This window comes from Chiloscyllium plagiosum, unplaced genomic scaffold, assembly GCF_037043375.1.
Source record: "Chiloscyllium plagiosum isolate Xiang-an unplaced genomic scaffold, Cpla_swu_hap1 HiC_scaffold_4, whole genome shotgun sequence".
Taxonomy (NCBI): domain Eukaryota; kingdom Metazoa; phylum Chordata; class Chondrichthyes; order Orectolobiformes; family Hemiscylliidae; genus Chiloscyllium; species Chiloscyllium plagiosum.
The window spans coordinates 33,457,849-33,477,803 of NW_028270142.1; the positions used below are offsets into that span (position 1 = coordinate 33,457,849).

The 19,955-nt window shown below is 41.0% G+C and overlaps 1 protein-coding gene across 48 annotated transcripts in view; it reads right to left on the bottom strand.

Moving 5' to 3' along the window:
* The window catches only part of clasp2 (cytoplasmic linker associated protein 2), a 328,546-nt gene that overhangs the window by 193,029 nt on the left and 115,562 nt on the right, over positions 1-19,955 (bottom strand). For all 48 annotated transcript variants that reach the window (XM_087986123.1, XM_087986122.1, XM_087986097.1 and 45 more), the window contains one exon: positions 11,157-11,227. In XM_087986123.1, the coding sequence (XP_087842249.1) occupies positions 11,157-11,227 (71 nt within the window). The remainder of the gene's footprint in view (positions 1-11,156; positions 11,228-19,955) is intronic.

Consider the following 19,955-nt stretch of genomic DNA (forward strand, 5'->3'; position numbering starts at 1 on the left):
ACCACATTGCTATGGGTTTGGAGTCACATATAGGCCAAACCAGGTAAGGATGGCAGTTTGCTTCCTTAAACGGCAGTCATGAGCCAGATGGGTTTTTCTAACAATCAACAGTAGATTCACAGTCACCATTAAATTCTCAATTCCAGATTTTTGTTGAATTTACTACGCTAATTTGTTTTACACTTCCCAAGCTAAAGGGCACCATTTCCTTCCTTGTTCCACAAGAAAACTAATAAATACTTCTTCACTTGAGAACCCATCACAGAGATTTTGAAAAGAAGCCTCATTAAAAGCAAAGAGCAGAATCTTACAGGGGGTCTGAGCGACGTGGGCTACGCAAGATTTGTGGCAGAATTGGATGACAAGTCCAGTGAGGCACATCTTGACGTCAGAATCATTTTGCTTCATCTTCTATGATTCTTATGAGCAGCAAGGTGTGTTTCTTGTGAGGCAGTGGTAGTTGCCAATTAAGAGGGATTTTAGTTTGTTCAATGATTTATTGACAGTTCAACTCACATCATTAATATCCAGCTTTCTCCGGGGGCGGCAGGATGGCTCAGTGGCTGGCACTGCTGCCTCACAGGAACCCGGATTCAACTTCAACTTCAGACAACTGTCTGTGTGGAGTTTGCACATTCTCCCTGTGTCTGCGTGGGTTTCCTCTGGGTGCTCTGGTTTCCTCCCACAATCCAAAGATGTGCAGGTTACGTGAATTGCCCATTGTGTTAGGTGCGAATCAGGAGTAAATGTAGGGTAGGGGAATGGGTTGAGGTGGGTTATTCTTCGGAGGGTTGGTGTGGACTTGTTGGGCTGAAGGGCCTGTTTCCATGTAGGAAATCTAATCTAATTACCAATCGTGCCAAACAAACTCAACACTAAGGAAATTTGAAATGGAAATTAGTGTGGGTACCTACTTGGTGGATTCAGCTCATTGCATGCTCCAAACAACTACCATGCAGACCAGCATGAGACAGGTTAGTAAGCTGTGGAAAGGTCGAGGGTGGCAGTGACCACTAGTGTGGCCTTCACAGGAGCACATAGACGTGTAAAGTAGACATCATTAAGATGCAGTAAGGGGTAGTTAGGACAGTTTTAGGCAAAGTTCAATATTGCGGGGTCTCCATATGGGCTGTTGGGATAGTGCAAGGAAAAGGGGACACTGAAGTTTCGGGGACGTACGAGCGACTAGATGGGGTCTGATGCTGCCTGTGTCCACCGCAAGCTGCATTCTCTGTCAGTTCTTGAAATGCAAAGTGCTAGAAACTGGCTGGAACAATGTCCGGGTTGGTGGAGTCAATGTCACTTTGATGGGCAAAAGCTCAGGATCCATATTTACTGGACATCAGGACAGTGGAGGAAAAATTGATGAAGCAGCTGTTTACAAACTCCAGCAACATTTAATTTGCAATAATTTCATTCGCTATTTGCTATGTTTAAAGGTCACATGCTCATCAAAGATAATTTGCAGGGGTTCTAAGACGGTGGCGATCTGAGAAGATCGCACTGCAGAGCATCGCATCGCAGCAGGAGCGGAACAGTCCTTTAACCCACCCAACCCAGGTCATCGGGATTTCTTGGGACTCTGGAAAGATCGTGGAGTCCCAAGAAACGTCTAAAAATTAACTTACCTTTATTTTCAGCCGTCCAGAGATGCCAAGAAAAGGAGCATCTGAGGCCGGGTCTAGCAGTTCAGCCTGCAGCAGCCTCGGGGCTGATTACTCCAGGATCTGGTGAACCAGCTCTTGAAGACTCGTGAGATGCTGGGGAAGCAAATTGAAGAAAAGCTGGCTCCAATTTCTCTCATGCTGCAGAAACATGAGCAGCAGCTAGGAGACCTGGAGAAAAGGATGGATGAGGTGGAGCACAGGGTCACAGTGGTGGAAGTTGATGCCAATTCATCCAAGGATGAGATCCAAGCCCTGAAGACGCAGGTCCACATTTTGCTTGACCAAGTGGATGATCTTGAAAACAGGGGCAGGAGAAAAAACATTTTGATCATTGGTCTGCCTGAGGGTAAGGAAGGTGAGCGGCTTGCAGAATTTGTTGAGGATTGGCTTCCGAAATTCCTTGACTTGGAGGCTGGCATGAGAGGATTGAAGATAGAGAGGGCTCACTGGGTCGCAGCGTGGAGATCAGGTCTGGGTCAACGTCCTCGTTCTCTCCTGGTGCGGTTCAGTCATTACCGGGATAAGGAGAGAGTCATGGAGGCTTCCAGAGTCTAGGGGAAGGATTCGAAGGCCCTAATTTACGAGGGCTCTAAGATCATGCTTTTTCAGGACTTTTCAGCGGCGGTGATCTAGAAACGAAAATCCTACGACGGTATCAAGAGGAGACTGAGGGAGCTTGGGATTCAGTCCCCCAGCTCATCCCCTTAAATTTTTGGGAGATGCTTTTTCTAAAGTGATCAGTCTCGAGTCCCGGCAAATCATTATCGGGGGAGATTTTAACTGTCGCATGGATCCCACAGTAGACAGATTAGATTACATTACAGATTAGATTACATTACAGCGTGGAAACAGGCCCTTTCGGCCCAACAAGTCCACACCGACCCGCCGAAGCGCAACCCACATTTACCCCTTACCTAACACTACGGGCAATTTAGCATGGCCAATTCACCTGACCTGCACATCTTTGGACTGTGGGAGGAAACTGGAGCACCCGGAGGAAACCCACGCAGACATGGGGAGAACGTGCAAACTCCACACAGTCAGTCGCCTGAGGCGGGAATTGAACCCAGGTCTCAGGCGCTGTGAGGCAGCAGTGCTAACCACTGTGCCACCGTGCTGCCCAGGTTACCCCAAAGGTCCCTCAATACCCTCTGTACAAACTAAACAGTTAGTGGATCTGTGAGAGGAATTAGGGTTGGTGGACGTCTGGAGGCAACTCCACCCTAAGGTAGGGACTTCACATTTTTCTCCAATCCGCACAGATGTCACACGAGGATTTATTTTTTTCTGACCCCTATGGTAACCTTGGATCTGGTGGCATCTTGTACAATTGGTAATGCTCCAGTGTACCTTATGGTTAAGACTAAGGACGTTACAGTGGATTCAAGGTACTGGCGAATGGATCCCTTTATCCTCATGGATAGTAAGTTTGTGGAGTATTTCTCTAGGGAATTTCGGGTGTTCCTAGACATCAACATAGGCTCAGTTGATAGCTCATCCATTCTCTGGGAAACTGCCAAAGCCTATGCTAAGGGGTTAGTTATTTCATATTCCACCAGTAGGAAGCGGCAGAAGGGTGAGCAGCAATGTCTCCTTGAAGCACAGTTGAAGGCAGCCGAGAAGGCCTACTTTGACAAATCCTTATTGGTTAAACTACAGAGGATTACAGCACTGCGGTCTGCACTAAATTCTGTGCTCACGCAGACGGCAAAGAAAGAGCTGTTGACAAGCCAGGCAAATACTTAGCATACCTTGCCAGAAAGAGGAGTTTCCCACAAACCATTACAGCGATTAGGGAGGGGTCTGGGAACCTAACATGTGATTCTAAAAAGATTAATGTGGCGTTCCAGAAATTCTACTCAAGTTATACCAATATGAGGATCGTGAGGAGGGCCAGGCCAAAATGGAATCCTTTTTTTTTAGAGATCTGAAGCTCCTGGGTGTGACCCCCGAACAACAGTCCTTTCTCAATGTCCTATTATCAGAGCAAGAAGTGCAGGAAGCTGTGAGACAGCTTCAGAGTGGAAAGACGCCCGGTCCTGACAGACTTCCCATTGAATTCTATAAGGAATTTATAAGTATACTGTCAGGCCCGGTGCTGAATATGTTTAATGACTCATACAGTCATAATTGTCTCCCACCATCGCTGAGAGAGGCCAATATTTCACTTAAAAAAGGGAAGAATCCAGAAGACTGTGCTTCATACAGGCCCAACTCACTCTTAAACGTGGACTTTAAAATCCTCTCTAAGGCACTTGCGTTAAGGCTGGAGACTGTGCTACCTTCTGACGGGCTTTATAAAGGGCCGTAGATCCTCCAATAATGTTAGGAGGCTGCTTAACGTAATTCAAGCATGCCAAAGCAGTCAATACAGGGATTGATGATTTCTTTACATGTAGAGACCGGGTTGTGTGGCCATACCTTTTCTATATTCTAGAGCGGTTTGGTTTGAGCGAAGTCTTCATAAGATGGGTAAAGGTTCTCTATGGTGTATCTCTCGCGGCGGTCATTACCAATGGGTTAAGATCAAGCAATTTTAATATTTTTAGGGGCAGCCGGCAGGGCTGCCCCCTTTCACCATTGTTTTTTACGTTGGTGATTGAACCATTGGCAGAGCCATTCGTGGGGATCCCAATATATCAGCTCCGGAAGTTGGATCAAAATTACATAAGATCTTGTGTGTCGCTGTATGCAGACAATGTCCTAATTTGTTTGACATATCCAGCAGTTTCAGTGCTTCGGCTGATACAATGCATTCACGCGTTTGGCGCTTTTTCAGGGTATAAGATTAATTTTGCTAAATCAGAGGCTATGCCTGTGGGTAGTCTTACAAAGGAGCTTGCTCTTGAGGGTGACTATAGATTCCCATTTAGGTGGTCACAGGGGGATTTTGTGTATTTGGGCATCTTCATCACTCCAGTTCTGGATTGGCTGTTTAAAGCCAATTTTATTCAATTATTTGGAAAAATTAAACAAGATCTTCAAAGATGGGAGGCACTTCCAATCTATTGGTTGGGACAGATAGCGCTTATTAAGGTGAATATTCTTCCTCGTTTGCTATACCCTATACGGATGCTCCCCCTGATTTTCAATAAACAAATACTAAGGAGACTGAACGGCTGGTTCAGCTCCTTTATTTGGCATCGTAAATTAACCAAACTGCAGTTGCCTCACAGATTGGGGGGGCGCAGACCTTCCAGACATTAAGAATGACCAATTAAGCTTGCTTTGACCTACGTGAGTGATTGGGTTTGTGGGGATCCTCTTTCAATATGGCTAGATATCGAAGCCTCCCAGGCAAGGTGCCCACTTACCAGTTTGCTGTTTTTGGACAAGGTGAGAACAGTTAGGGAATATTGCCATAACCCAATAGTCATCAATACTGTTAAAGTATGGAGGCAATTCGGCAGAGGGAAGGCAATATTGGCAAAACATCCTTGTTTACACCTTTAGTGGATATGCTGGGTTTTTAAACAGGGTATGACAGATTCAGGATTTAAACGTTGGGCAGCTAGGGGTATGTCTTGCATGGGCAATTTATCTGAGGGAGACATAATGATGTCCTTCGATCAGTTAGTACGGAAGTACGAGTTACCTAATAGAGACCTCTTTCGTTTTTTTCAAGTTAGGGATTTTATTTTAAAAAAAACACACTTTTGACTGATCCCTACAAATCTGACATAGAGAGGGGGGTGCTAAGGGCTAAGAATACACTCTCTGTCAGTACTTTATATCATCAGTTGGGAGATGCCACCTCAAATGAGTCTGATCGACTCTGCAAGATGTGGGAAAGAGAGTTGGGTGTTGAAGTTTCCTCAGAGGCATGGGAGGATATTTGGAAAAAAACAAGGAATATATCAATTTTCAATAGGACCCATGCTTTAAAGTTGAAGATTCTCCACAGGCTCCAGACCGTTTGTCAAAATTTACATCAGGGGTATCTTTAGCATGTCTCAAGTGCAAGGTCTGCACGGGCATTCTGACCCATTGTCTTTGGTCTTGCGATCGGCTTCAAACATATTGGAATCCTGTGGCGGGCGCAATGGAGAGGAATTTGGGTGTATGGGTGGAGAAGGACCCTATCTCTCTCCTTTTGGGCCTACCCACTGTATTTCCTGCAGACGTGCATAAGAAAAAAACTTTTCAATATTCTCACGTTCTGTGCAAGAAAGAATATCTTGTTGGGTTGTCGGAAGATTGTAATGGAGCATATTCCCCTGGATTTTCTCACAAATATGGTACACCACAAAACTGAGAATTTTTACAAGACATGGCAGCCCTTTTTGGAATACCTGGACGCAGATTTATCTGCCACACTAATAAGGGCTTTTATATAGCCATAACGATTGTGTTTCACGAGTCCAATATCCAAGGAGGAGGAACTGTGAATGTACGAGTGTTTTGTTTGGCTGGACTAAGTTATTACTATTTATTTGTTTGTTGCTGGTTATTTATTTATTTAGTTAAATAGCTAGTTTAGGTTTTTTTTAATTTTATATTTTTCTATATATGTTTATACATTTGTACAGGAGGGTGGGTTGGGGATTTTTTTTAAATTTGGGTTTATTTTTGTACTGTTTTGCATTGTTTTGTACTTGTTGTAATATTTCAAAAATCTATTTTTTCTCAATAAAAATATATTATATGAAAAAAGACAATTTGCAACATTCCACTGGTGTTTGAAAACTGAGGATTGCCATCTTTGCTTTCTCTCCACAGATGCTGCCAGATCCGATTTTGAAGTTAGCAGCAATAATATTACAAAGACAAACAATGGCTGAAGAGAATCATTACTTGTGCAAGGGTGCTGTGAGAGCAACACAAATCACACGTCATGTCAATGTAATAATGGCCTGATGATTGCACTGAGAAGATGAGGATTAGATGTGGGCCTGAGGTAGAAAGACTGGAGGAGCACTGATACATGATAGTCATGTAGCTGGCGCACCACCTTTACCAAGTTGCTGCACATGCTGAACCTGAATGTGGAAGGATGACAGAGACTTGTCCTTCATTCTTAGCATGTGCATTTCTAACTGTATGGAGAAGCATGCTCAGCTATGTGCTATGGATCTGCAGGCCAGACCAGGCAAGGACAATAGTTTCTTTCCCTAAAGAATATTAGTAAAGCAGATTGATTTTAGTTTCATAGTCATTCTTGGACTCTTAATTCCATATTATTATTGAGGGTCAGTACCAGTGCCAGGCAATGATCACCACCACTCGTTGTTATTCAATGGCATTACCCTCGCTGAATATCCATACTAACAACATCCTAGGACTTACTATTGTTGGAAACTAAAGTGGAGCAGCCACATAAATATGGTGGCAGCAAGAGCATGTCAGAGGCTAGGGATCCTACAGTGAGTGACTCACTGCATAACACACCAAGGCTTGTTACCATCTATAAAATACAAATCAGGAGTGTGATGGAATATACCACACTTTCTTACAGCTTCATTAAGATGTTTGACAGCATTCAGGACAAGCAACTGTTATGAAGGTGTAGAAATGTACTGTATCTTTAAGAGAGTGAAGGACTTAGCAAGCACAGAGAGTGCTGGAGAATTTACAATGTAATATTTGGTCCAGCAGCTAGCACTGGCTGATTTGCTATGAGACAAATAAAAACAAATTCGAATTCAGCCAATCAGTTTAAATTATACCCCAAAATACCAACCTCCAATCAAGTTTGAATTTAGGATATTGACAATATTAAAAACCAATGAAACATTCTGATGCATTGGGGTATAAGACTGGGAAAAAGTGAACAGTTGATGGAAGAACTGCCAAGTCACCAATATATGCAGACTACATGGAGAATAGCTCTCTTAAAGGTACCTTTATCTATCAATGTCCTGTGAAACAGAAAACCTTAATAAGAAGAAAGTAGTACAGAGGAAGACACAAATAGAAGATTCAACAAGCTGGCTGGTTTTGAAATTTGAATTTTTCTGTAATTCTTAATCAGGGGTTTATCGTACAGTATTATATAAGGGAAAGTAAAAGATAGGTTTAGATAAATGAGTTGTGAATAGTTGTTAATTATTCTCTGTTAAATCTTTTAAAAACTACAGTTGTAAATGTTTAGTTTAAATAGTGACTTTAGGGATAGTTCTTTGCATCTTAAATTTTCAGATTACAGCACGGGGTGAATCCTTTCTGTATCGGGTTTAAATTCGCTGGGGATTTACCCCATGTCGTAACAACATGCACATGTACTCCCTCTACCACCTACACAGTGTGTGTCATCTATAAGATGCACTGCAGAAATTCACCAAAGTTTCAAAGAAGGCACCTTCCATCATCATCATCACCACCACCTATAAGAACAAAGGTAGGAGATATACGGGACCATCGCCACTCCTCTCTGAGAACTCCCCAGCTTGACTTGAAAATATATCACAGTTCCTTCACTGTTGCTGGGTCAAAACTATGGAATTCCCTTCCTAACAGCATTTTTGGTATACTTACACCAAATGGGTTACTTCAATTCAGGAAGGCAGCTCACTATCACTACCTCAATCACAATTAGGGATGGACAATAAATGCTGACTCAGCCAGCAAAGCCCACATCCCCTGAATAAGTTTTTTTTTAAAAAAGTCCCAGCTTCTTATCTGTTCTTCCAGCCATAGTATTTAAACGGTTGATTCAGATCAGTATCCAGTCAATAATAATCACAATGTTGATGGCAAAGTGACTGAATGTTAGGGTGAAGTAGCTGGATTTTATCTTGTTAGAGATGGTCATTCTCTAGTGCAAACATTACTTGACACCCTTCAGCACAAGCCTGAATGTTGTCCAGGTATTACTGCATATTGTCATGTACTGCTTAAATTCTTGGAATTGTCAACAATATGGGAAAAAAACCCATATGGTGTGTAAATTTTCTCCACCACTTTCCTCCCTGAGTAGTATTTTAGCTGATGGCTAATTGTATCTTAAATCAATGGGGGAGATGATGGTGTTGTGGTACTGTCATTGGACCAGTAATCCAAAGACCAAGCCTCGAATTTGGTTTTGAATTCAATGAACACCTTGACTTAAACATCCATTGCAGTAAAAATAAGTTTGATTCACTAATATCTTTTCCAGAAGGAAGGCTGCTGTCTTTATCAGTTCCACATTGGAATGATTGATGGAAAGTTTTGCACAAAATCTTGTGCCAAGTTGATGTTGGACTCCTCCATGCTCTGTGATACTGCTACAATCAATCTAGATTCTAAATGGTTCTAGATGGGATGCTGCAAGTTGTCTACACATGACTCTATACCCAAACAATGGAGTTAATTCTTAATTTCCTTCTGAAATGACAAACCATTCAGTGCGATAATGGAAAACATGGTCAACACTGAAATGTCTTCCTTATTGATATCTGGGGACTAGTGCCAAAAGAAAAGCAAGACCCGGACACAGTCATAGTCTCAGAATTACCCCTTTCATACAATGTACCAGACAACATCATCATCTCAATCGTGATTACACAGTGGCATAGAGTCAGAGAGGTGCCCCAGGAATCCTTAACATTGATGTCAGAGTCCATGATGTCTCATAACATCTGGTCAAATGTGGGCAAGGAAACATCCTGGTGAGTACCATGTACTACAATCCCCCAGCCAGGCTGATGAATCAATATTTCTTCATGTTGACTAGCACTTGAAAGATGTATGAAGGTGCAAGGACACAGATAGTAGTCTGGGTGGGATATTTGAATGTCCACCATCAGGAGTGGCTTGGCAGGACACCGCAGACCAAGCTGGTCAAGTCCTAAAGGAAACAGGTTCCCATTCTGGGCTGCAACAGGTGATGAAGGAAATAACAACAGGGAAAAACATATTTAGCCTCATCTTCACTAATCTGTCTGTCTTGGATGCATTTGACCATAACAGTTTTGGCAAAAATGACTACTGCACAATCTCTGTTGAGACAAAGTCCCATCTTCACATTGCAAATACCTTACATCATATGTATGACACTATCACTGTGCTAAAATGGATAGATGTGACCAGTGGCTTTCCGCAGGGACCGATGTTGGATCCACTTTTGTTTGTCATTTAGATAAGTGATTTGGATGAACACATCAGAGGCATGGTCAATAAGTTTGCAGATGACACCAAAATTGGTGGCATAGTGACAGTGAAGAATGTTATCTAAGATTATAAAGAAATCTTGGTCAATTGGGTTAGGGGGCTGAGAAGTGACAGATGCAGTTTAATTTGGATAAATGTGAGGTATTCCATTTTAGTAATACAAACAAGGACAGGATTTACATAATTAATGATAGGACCTTGGGTAGTGCGGTCAAAGAGAGACCTAGGGTTTCAGGTACATCATTCTTGAAATTGCGTCATTAACCAGGAAGGTTAAGAAGGCATTTGCCTTCATTGCTCGGAGTATAGGAGTTGGGAATGTCATGTTGAGGTTGTACAGGATATTAGTAAGGCCTCTTCTGGAGTACTATGTGCAGTTCTTATTGCCCTGTTATAGGAAAGATATTATTAAACTGGAGAGGGTTCAGATACGATTTACCAGGATATTGCTAGGAATGGAGGGTTTAAGATATAAAAACAGACTGGAAAAGCTGAGACATTTTTCCACTGGAGTGGAAGAGACTAAGGGGGTACTTTACTGGGGTTTATAAAACTAGGAGGGGCTTAGACAAGGTAAATGTCAAGAATCTTTTCCCTAGGGTGGCAGATGTCAAAACCAGGGGGCTAAAAGTGAGAGGAGAAACATTCAAAAAGGACATGTAAGGCAACTTCTTTCCACAGAGAGTGGGTCATGTATGGAATAAACTGCCAGAGGATGTGGTGAATGCAGGTACAGTTACAACATTTAAAAGACATTTGGATGTGTTCATGAATAGGAAAGGTTTGATAGGATATGCTTCTAGCTCAGTCAGCTGGGACTAGTTTAAGTTTGGGAACATGGTCGGCATGGACTGGTTGAATTGAAGGGCCCATTTTCATGCTGTATGACTATGACTCTATAACAAATCTAGCAACTCAAAACAGAGCACCCATGAGGTGGTATGGGCCATCAATCTGCAACCTCATGGCCCAGAATGTCCCTCTCTATCATTACCATCATGTTATTATAAATGCTAGAGTACCATCAGCATTTTGCTGTATGAAGAAAGTTTGGACAGTTAAGACAAAGTTCAGTGAATATGTTTATTCATTTAAGTCCGTCACAACCAAAAACTTGCATGATAAGCAGAACTTTCACAAACTACATTCAATCACCAACAAAACATTGTTTCTTGCCACCCCTATGTAATGGAAAAATAGTAAATATTGAATAATAGCCCTAAAATTTATTTCAACTTTTGGCAGCTGTATCCTCAACAAGAACGTAATTATCATCAACAAAACAAAAGGTCATTTGCTTGACCAGACAGATTTTAGATTGTCAAATGTGACAGTGGTTACCACTTAATTTGGCTCAACTGGCAAGTCCAAGGCCATAAAACTTCATTTCATACACACCTGTACAGTAGGCACATCGTTAAACGCCCGCGTGAAATCATCTTCATCCAATGCTCCATCTTTTGATGGCCCTGAAACAGGAAAAAGTAATTTCCTTTATTTCAGAACAACAAATGTCACAGAGGAAACAATTTTTCATTAAGTAATATAATTTCATGTAGCAAAACCATCTGCAGGGTGTAATGAATATAGGTAGCCGCTGCTTCACAACTGAACAATTTCTTTTAATATGACAAGTGACCTAGTTATGTACAATGCATGTGCAAACATTACTTCTCATGTAAATCTTCCTTGCAAAATTCATTCTGTATTAAATGTGAAAGCATGAAACATAACTGAACCTGCAATAACAAAGCTAGCTAAATCTAACATGTTAATTTCTGAAATATTGCAACTAAGTCTATTACTTTGCCTAAGTACAATAAAAAATTCATTCCTTCTTATTGATCCATTTGGAAAATGGATTTCATTCAGTTTAGTTCACAATCCATATATTAATTGTAAGCAAATTTGACGTAGACAGCATTTGCACCCAAATTTAGATGCAGTGTTAAGTTGAAATGACCTTAGAACTGTAAGCAGCAACATGAAAGAAAATTGGCAATTACTTGGAAGTTTTGGGGAACCTGTAAAAAATATTGAAAATTACTTTTAAGAGCTTGTACCATTTATAAGGGGATCAACTATTATTTTAAATAAGAAGAAATATTAATCTATATGAGCCAGTGATATTTGGCAAGAAAGCAGTACCAACAGAAGTTTAAACATATTTAAGCCATGTGACAAACTTTCAAGAACAGGAACATCAACAGACGGGTCAATCTCAGAGTTGAGAAAGTCATGAAAAGAAGAACACTTCTGTGTCGAAGATTGTATCAACGGAACCCTGTTTTATGCCGATGCTACTGTCTGAACAGGATTGGTTATATCCTTAAGAGAAGAAGACTGGATTTCAGTTTCAAAAAAAATGCATGACTGAAACAGTTAACTGAGATGAGAAGGTTCTTCACCTAGAGAGTGACAGCCTGTGGAAACCTTTGCCACAAAAGGTGGTTGAAGCCAAAACATTGAATAATTTCAAGGAGACAGATATAATTCTTGGGCCTAAAGCAGAAAAACAGCCATGTTGGGTATGTTTTCTTTTGTTTTAAGGATACTAAAGCACATGGGATTGGGGGTAGTGTACTGAAAAGGGGAGAGAATTGGTTGCCTGACAGGAAACAGAGTAGGAATAAACAGATCTTTCCTGTGGCATTCAGTGACTAGTTTGATTTGATTTTGATTGATTTGATGTACTGTCACATTTACCAAGATACAATGAAAAGTATGGTTTTGCACGCTATCCAAACAAATCATACCTTATATAAGTACATTCGAAATAGAAACAAATGAAAAGGAGTGCTACAACTACAGAGAAGGTGCAGAAAAAGATCAACTTTAACATATGAGAGATCCATTCATAAGTCTGCTAACAGCAAGGAAGAAGCTTTGCATCTTCTGCCTGACTGAAGAGGCCAGAAGAGAGTACAACAGGGGTGGGAGGGGTCTTTGATTGTGTTGGCTGCTTCCTGAGGCAGCAGGAAGCAGACAGAGTTAATGGAAGGGAGACTGGTTTTCGAAATGGACTTGGCATTCACAATTCTCTGTAACTTCTTGCAGTCTTGGACACAGCAGTTGCCATACCAAGCTGTGATGCATCAGGACAGGATGCTGTATATGGTGCATCTGTAAAAATTGATAAGAGTTATTGTGGACATGCTGAATTTACTTAGCATTCTGAGAATGTAGAGGATTGGTGTGTTTTCTTGACCGTAGCATCAACTTGGATGGACCAAAATGGATCATTGGCAATATTTACTCCCAAGAACTTGACACTCTTGACTGCCTCCACCTCAGCACTATTGAAAGACAGAGGCATGTCCTCCACTCCGCTTCTTGAAGTTGATGACCAGCTCCTTTGTTTTACTGATATTGAGGGAGAGATTGTTGTCTTTACACCATGCCACTAAACTGTCTCTTTCCTGTACTCTGTTTCGTCACTGTTTGAGATCTGACCCAGCAAACTTGTAAATGGAGTTAATACTGACTGTAGCCACACAGTTGTGACTGTATAAGGAGGACAGTAATGGGCTGTGAATGCAGCCTTGTAGGGCATCAGTATTGAGGATTATTGTGGAGGTGTTGTCATCTATCCTTACTGATTGCAGTCTGTAGGTCAGGAAATAAAGAATCCAATTCCAGAGGGGGGACGAGAGTCCTAGGTCTCAGAGTTTGGTTGGAATTATGGTGCTGAAGGCGGAGCTGAAGTCAATAAACAGGAGTCCGACGTAGGTGTCCTTATTATCCAGATGTTCCAGAGATGAGTATATCTGCCATGGACCTATCGTGACGGTAGACAAACTGTGGTGAATTGAGGTAATCTGATAGGCTGGAGTAGATATGTGTCATTACTAACGTCTTGAAGCACTTCAAAATGATGGATGTCAGAGCTGACGGGTGGTAGTCATTAAAGCACTGATTTTTATTTGGCAATAGACTTCTTGAAGCAGGAAGGAAACTCACATAATAGCAAGAAGAGGTTAAGGATGTCTGCAAATACTCCCGCCAGCTGGTCTGCAGAGGTTCTGGTGGGAATTCCATCTGGTGTCACTTTCCATGGGTTCATTTTCAAGCAGGCCAATCTGACATCTGCAGCGGTGACTGAAGGTACAGGTGTGCATGTGACTGTGGGGGCAGGTGACATAATTGTCAACGATTTTATTTGACTTTGCTTTATAGCCAGTTATTGACGGATCTCAGCCATTCACAACATAAATCAACAGTTTTTATTTCTAATTTCCAGCATCCGTCGTTGTTTCCATTTTTAATTCAGTATTATAGTAGTACTGTGCTATCACAGGTATTCAAAGTTACATTAATCTTCAACCTGTTCTGGCAATTCTGGTTCAAATGCAAAAAATGTAATTGCACCATTTAAAGAAGGAACTGTCCTCCTGGCAAAGATTTCTCCTTCTGTTCTAAAACCCTACATGCTGATAGATGACTCTCCGTAGCAGCATCCAATCAGTAGAAGTGCAGAAACCAGCCTCACCTTAAGTTGTCTGGATTGATTATAACACTGGCATCTGCCCAATAATAGGAGATTTATTCAGTTATGTGCCATGCAGAAAAAAATCAAATGGACAGGAGATTTCTGAGAAGTTGCACAATAATTAAGACAGGTTTGCGACTTTATTTTTTCTGAAGAAATTAGTGCAATTAACAAGTAATAATAATTTTATGCTGAAATATCCATCTGCACCAATTTCATCCAATTTCGTTTCTGAATTCACCTGCACCAAAATGATCTTCTGCCACCTACATCATTCTGACATCTAGGCCAAAGATAAACTTGTGTGAATTCCCTAGACATACAAGAATAAAGTGCTGATTAAATATGAAGTTTGTTAATTGTGTGTTTGCAAAATAAAAACTAACCATTGTTTGATCTGGACTGTACTGAATCAAAATTCTGTCAGTTTCAATGAACCTTTTCTTACTCTCAAACAGTGAGAAGGATTAAAAAGCTAATATTGTGTTTCCAATGAGCATATTCTTGTTGTAAATAATAACAAAAGACGGAGAGAAGTAATTGAACTAAGAGACACAATGTGGTGCCTTAGTCAGTGTAATTCTGGAACAACAACATAATGATTGGAAAATAATACCAAAGCTCCCTTCCCACTTGACGAGCTTGATTTCCCTTGAGGTGTGACAGAAATATTTAATTTTTGAAATGAAGGGGATTCCACAGGGTGGATACACATAAGTTTCCGCTTGAGGGGCAGCACAAAGCTATGAGTCTTAAAACTAATGTGGTAGCAATGCCAACATAGAATTCAGAAGAAAATTCCTCAGAGAGTAGTGTAGAGGTGGAACCTGCCATCTTATAAAATGACTGCGGTAAACAGTGGAGATGAATTGGAAGGGGGACTTTAAATGCAGGAAGGAGGAAAGAAGAAGAGTCAAATGCTTTGTTAGGATGAGATAAAGTAAGATGAAGAAAGCTCAAATGGAGCAGAAACATTAAATTGGACATTCTGGGAATGGAATTGTTCTAGTGCTTTAAATACAGTGTAATTCTATGTCAGAACGTCATGAGTTTCTTCTACACCTCTGCAAAGTAGTGCTAGCAGAGAAGGAGAAAATCCAAGGTATTCTCTGGCAAGCATCAGCTCTCAAATGCAGAATTGGACATAGAACATAGCATGCAATTGAGCATTTATTACACTTGTACCTCTTGGCAGCAGAGATCAATGGTTTTAATAATGCTGAAGACTTGGCAAACTTCTGAAGTGTATTTTGTAGATGACAGAAACTGCAAGCAAAATGCATTGATAATGGAGGGAGTGAATGCTTTTGGTGAGATCAAATAAAGAAAAAGACTTGCATTGCTACAGCAATTATCATGACTTCAGGATGTCCCAAATTACTTTCCAGTCAGTAACATCCTTTTGAAGTGCTATCACTGTTGCAATATAGAAGATGTAACAGCCACTCCAGATACAATAAGCAACAACACCATAATGCTTAAATAACCTGTTTCTGTGATGCTGATTGAGAAATAGTGTCATTTACAAAGAAGGTTCTAGTTTAACATCCCATCTGAAACTGTACGTCCAACAAATGACTTAAAAGCACAACTTGGGTTGGGACTTGAACATAGAATTTTCTGATTCAAAGATGAGACTGCTATTCACTCAGTCACAGTTTACATCAAATTGGACTTTCGATCAAGAGGGCAACAGCCTTTACTCTGTCCATGTTCACCCATCTGTTTCTTGATATTATGTGGAGTGAATCAAATTAGCTGAATTCAAGAATCTATGATAATGAGAGACTCCATGGGAGACTGATATGGATCATGCACTTGTTACATCTGGCTGTGTTTGATCATAAATGGTACAGCCTTCCGCCTGTAATGGCACATTTAGGTTTTAAAATATTTGTGCACAATTACTGGAAATTTGAACTTATTGTGATGCAGCAGTGTCATTAGAGTAGTGAAATCTTATTGAGACAAACTGTACTTCCTTAATTGAGATTTAAAGGTTGTGAAATAAACAAAAGATGGACTAGGAAACGGGTAAATTCAGGATGGGTGAATGTAATTTCAAGTCAAGTAGCAAAAGAGAAATAAATTAAGAGAAAAATAAATTTGATCAAGAGAGAAGGAAGAAGATGACATGAAGTGGAAAATTAAGAAAAATCTAAAAAAAACATTTTAAAAAAACTAACCACCTGGAAGTATTAAACAACATTGTCGGCATTCTTCAACTTCTGATAAGAATGGTTGATTTGTTACATTAAAAAAATGTTGTCAAGGCAGCAACTTCATTGCAATTCACAAAAAGGCTAAATGTGAGGTACTACTTTTATAAAGTCTATGGTGGAAAGGTACAATTGGTCTTCAGGACAGTTAGCTCAATTGGGGAGCTTGGTTAGTGCAGTTGGTTGAACGGCTGGTTTGCGACATGGAGTGACAGTAACATGCGTTCAATGCCTATACCAGCTAAGGTCACCAATGAAGGTTTCCCCTTCTCAATCTTTACACTTGGGTTAAACCACCATTAGTTGTCCCTCTTTAATAAGACAGCAGCCCCGTGGTCTGGCAAGATGACGGCAACTTTACATTTGCATATCCCAGTCCAAAGATGTGCGGGTCAGGTGAATTAGCCATGCTAAATTGCCCATAGTGTTAGGTGCATTAGTCAGAGGGAAATGGGTCTGGGTGGGTTACTCTTCGGAGGGTCAGTGTGGACTTGTTGGGCCAAAGGGCCTGTTTCCACACTGCAGGGAATCTAAAAAATCTAATTCATAGTTCATCAAGAAATTAAAAGTTCTAGCTGTCAAAAAAGAAGGCATGTGGTTGGGAAGCTTGTAAAAATAGCCTGACGTAAACATATTTCAAATTAGTTTGGAGTTTACTTCATTTAAAAGTGTGGGCAATGTTGACAATAGTATATTGGCTTAACTAGCCCAAGTATTAATATTTATAGCTATTCCAGTGAAATGAATTATTTCAACAACTAACATTGGGCAGATGCCGGTGTGTAGGTGCACAGAAACAATTTGACTACAGATGCCGCTAGATCTAGAGTACAATTTCTCAATTCAATTGCCAGAATGTTGTAAAGGCACATAGATTTTGCAATATTCAGGGACTTCAGTTGTTTCTTGATATAACATGGAGTGAATTGAATTGGCTAAATACTGGCACCTCCGATGCTGGGGACCTGAGGAAGATGCTGAGCTGGAGTGTCCACTCACCATTTCTGGCTATACATGGATGAAAACAGTTCAGCCTTGTCTTTTGCACACATGTGCTAGATTCCACCACCATGGAAGATGAGGATATTATGCAGCATTCTCTTTCAGTGAGTTGTTTAATTGTCCACCAGCATTCACAGCAGGACTGCAGAGCTTAGATCAGTTGTGTAAGTTTTGGGATCACTTCACTCTGTTTATTCTATGCTGCCTCAGCTGCTTGCCAGGCAGGTTATCCCTGTGTTGAAGCTTCACCAGAGTGACACCTCATTTTTAGGTATCTTGGTATTGTTTTCTACACTGTTCATTGAACGAAGATTGATGGCAATGGGAACATGAGGAAATGCAATAGTATTACTCGAATACAATTCTGTTGCTGTTGGTGGCCCATGGCATCTTTTGTTTGAAATCTATCACATTTAGTATGGTGGTTATGCCACACAACATGACGGAGAGAATCCTCACTATGAATGTAGTCACAGTGAAGACGTGGTCCTATGGTGTGAATACTGCTATTGAGATGTCCACGGACAGATGCATCTGCGGCAAGTGGACTGGTAAGGACAAAGTTAAGTAAGTTTTTTCCTTTTGTTACTTCCCTCACCACCTGCCATCAACCCAGTCCATTACTAAGATTATTTAGGACTCAGCCAATTCAGTCAGTAATGGTGTTGATGGACATTAAAATCTCCCACCAAGAGATCATCCTGCACTCTTGCTATCTTCATTGCATCTTCCAAGTGGTGAAACATAAGAATGTATTAAATCATCAGCTGGGGTGGAGAACAATATGTGGTAATCAATTGGAGGGTTCCTCGTTTGACAAGATACCACGAGATGTCATGTGGTCCAGAGTCAGTTTTAAGGTCTTGCATGTTAACTCCCCCACAACTGTATAACTCTGTACCACCATCTCTGGCAGGATCTTTCCCACCAATGGAACAGGACATACCCAGGGATGTGACGGTGGTATCTGGGACATTTTCTGGAAGGTACGATTTGACGTTTGCCCAGAGAGCAGAAGAATCATTGGGTTGGGCCTGTCAATTCTTAACCTAGTGACAATAGTGGAGAGAGGGACATGCTAGGATACAAGGTTACAAATTGTGGTCAAACACAATTCTGCTGCTATTGATGGCCTCACAGTGGTGCAAGACTGCCAAGTTGAGAGTTGCTGGATTTGATCCAAAGTTATCCCATTTAGCACAATGGTAGTGCCACACCACACAAGGTTCACTGCTAAGATTGGACTTGTTGATGGTCTTTGAGATACCCTGCCCATTCTATGCTCTCACTACTCTCATTGCTTCTTCCACTTGGTGTTCAACATGGAAGTAGTACTGATTCATCTGTTGAGAAGAGCTGGTGGATGGTACCCAAGGTTTCACCTGATGTCTGAAACCTCATCGTGCCTGTAGTCAATATTAACAATTCCAAGACCAACTCTTTCCCCAGTGGTGAGCAGATTTCATTTCTGGCAGAACCAAAACATTTTGTGGCTGTGGCCAATAATGCTGTACGGCCTATCCAGAAAAAAGATGCTGGATCGTTGGGAAAAGCTGGGTAGGATGAAAGTCACAAATAGCAGGTCACCGATGAGAGGGGCTTAGTGGGCTAGTAATCCAGATGCCTAGGCCAATGACTCTTCTGCTCTCTGGGCAATTAAGCATGTGAAATAAGCACTGGTTGCATCAGTAATACCCATACTCCATAAACAAACAAAAGGTCAAGTCATACCTTACATATGTCAGCAAATAAGTGACCATAAGCTGCAACAAGATTTATTAAGTTAACAAAGCAGCCTCCAGAATTAAGGGGGAATCTTTCGAGTTTTGTTAAAACTATAAGCCACCACTAAATTCCAGTAAACATTCAGATATTTGGCTTGAAGTGGCTCATTTATAAGTTTAAATGGAGCCCAACATCAGTGTGTGGGAATTCCTATGTCAGGCAGTTATCAACCCACACTAAATTAGAACAATTTTCCAATGGTGAGAATTGGATGGAGGTCTCATTTTCCCAGCACCTTCAGCCCTTGTTTGGTCCTGTGGGATCCACTAAATTTGGCAGAATCAACACTCATGGACAAATTGTTTGCAAGAGGAAAGGTGAAGCATGGCTTAAGAATAGCTATAAATGCAGAAGATTTCAGAATTACCCCTGGTGATGGACAAGAGACTGCCTGAAATTTTGTGAACTGGGTGCCTTTTGGAATTTAGATTGAGAAATGCAAAACGGAGTTAGACAGCTCTGGGTTCAATGCTAGAACCATTGCTGGTTTGACTTTACATGAATAATGGAGTAACAAAAATTACAAGAGACTGTTAGGAACTAACAGGTAACAATGACAAATTAAATGTAATGCAGGCAAGGATTATAGGTATATGGTAAAAATATAGCAACACAGAGTAATTCCCTGTATCATGCTAGAATCGCTCAGGATGAAGATTTAAAAGAACATAGCAAACTAAGGCAGAGCAGCATCAACTTTGC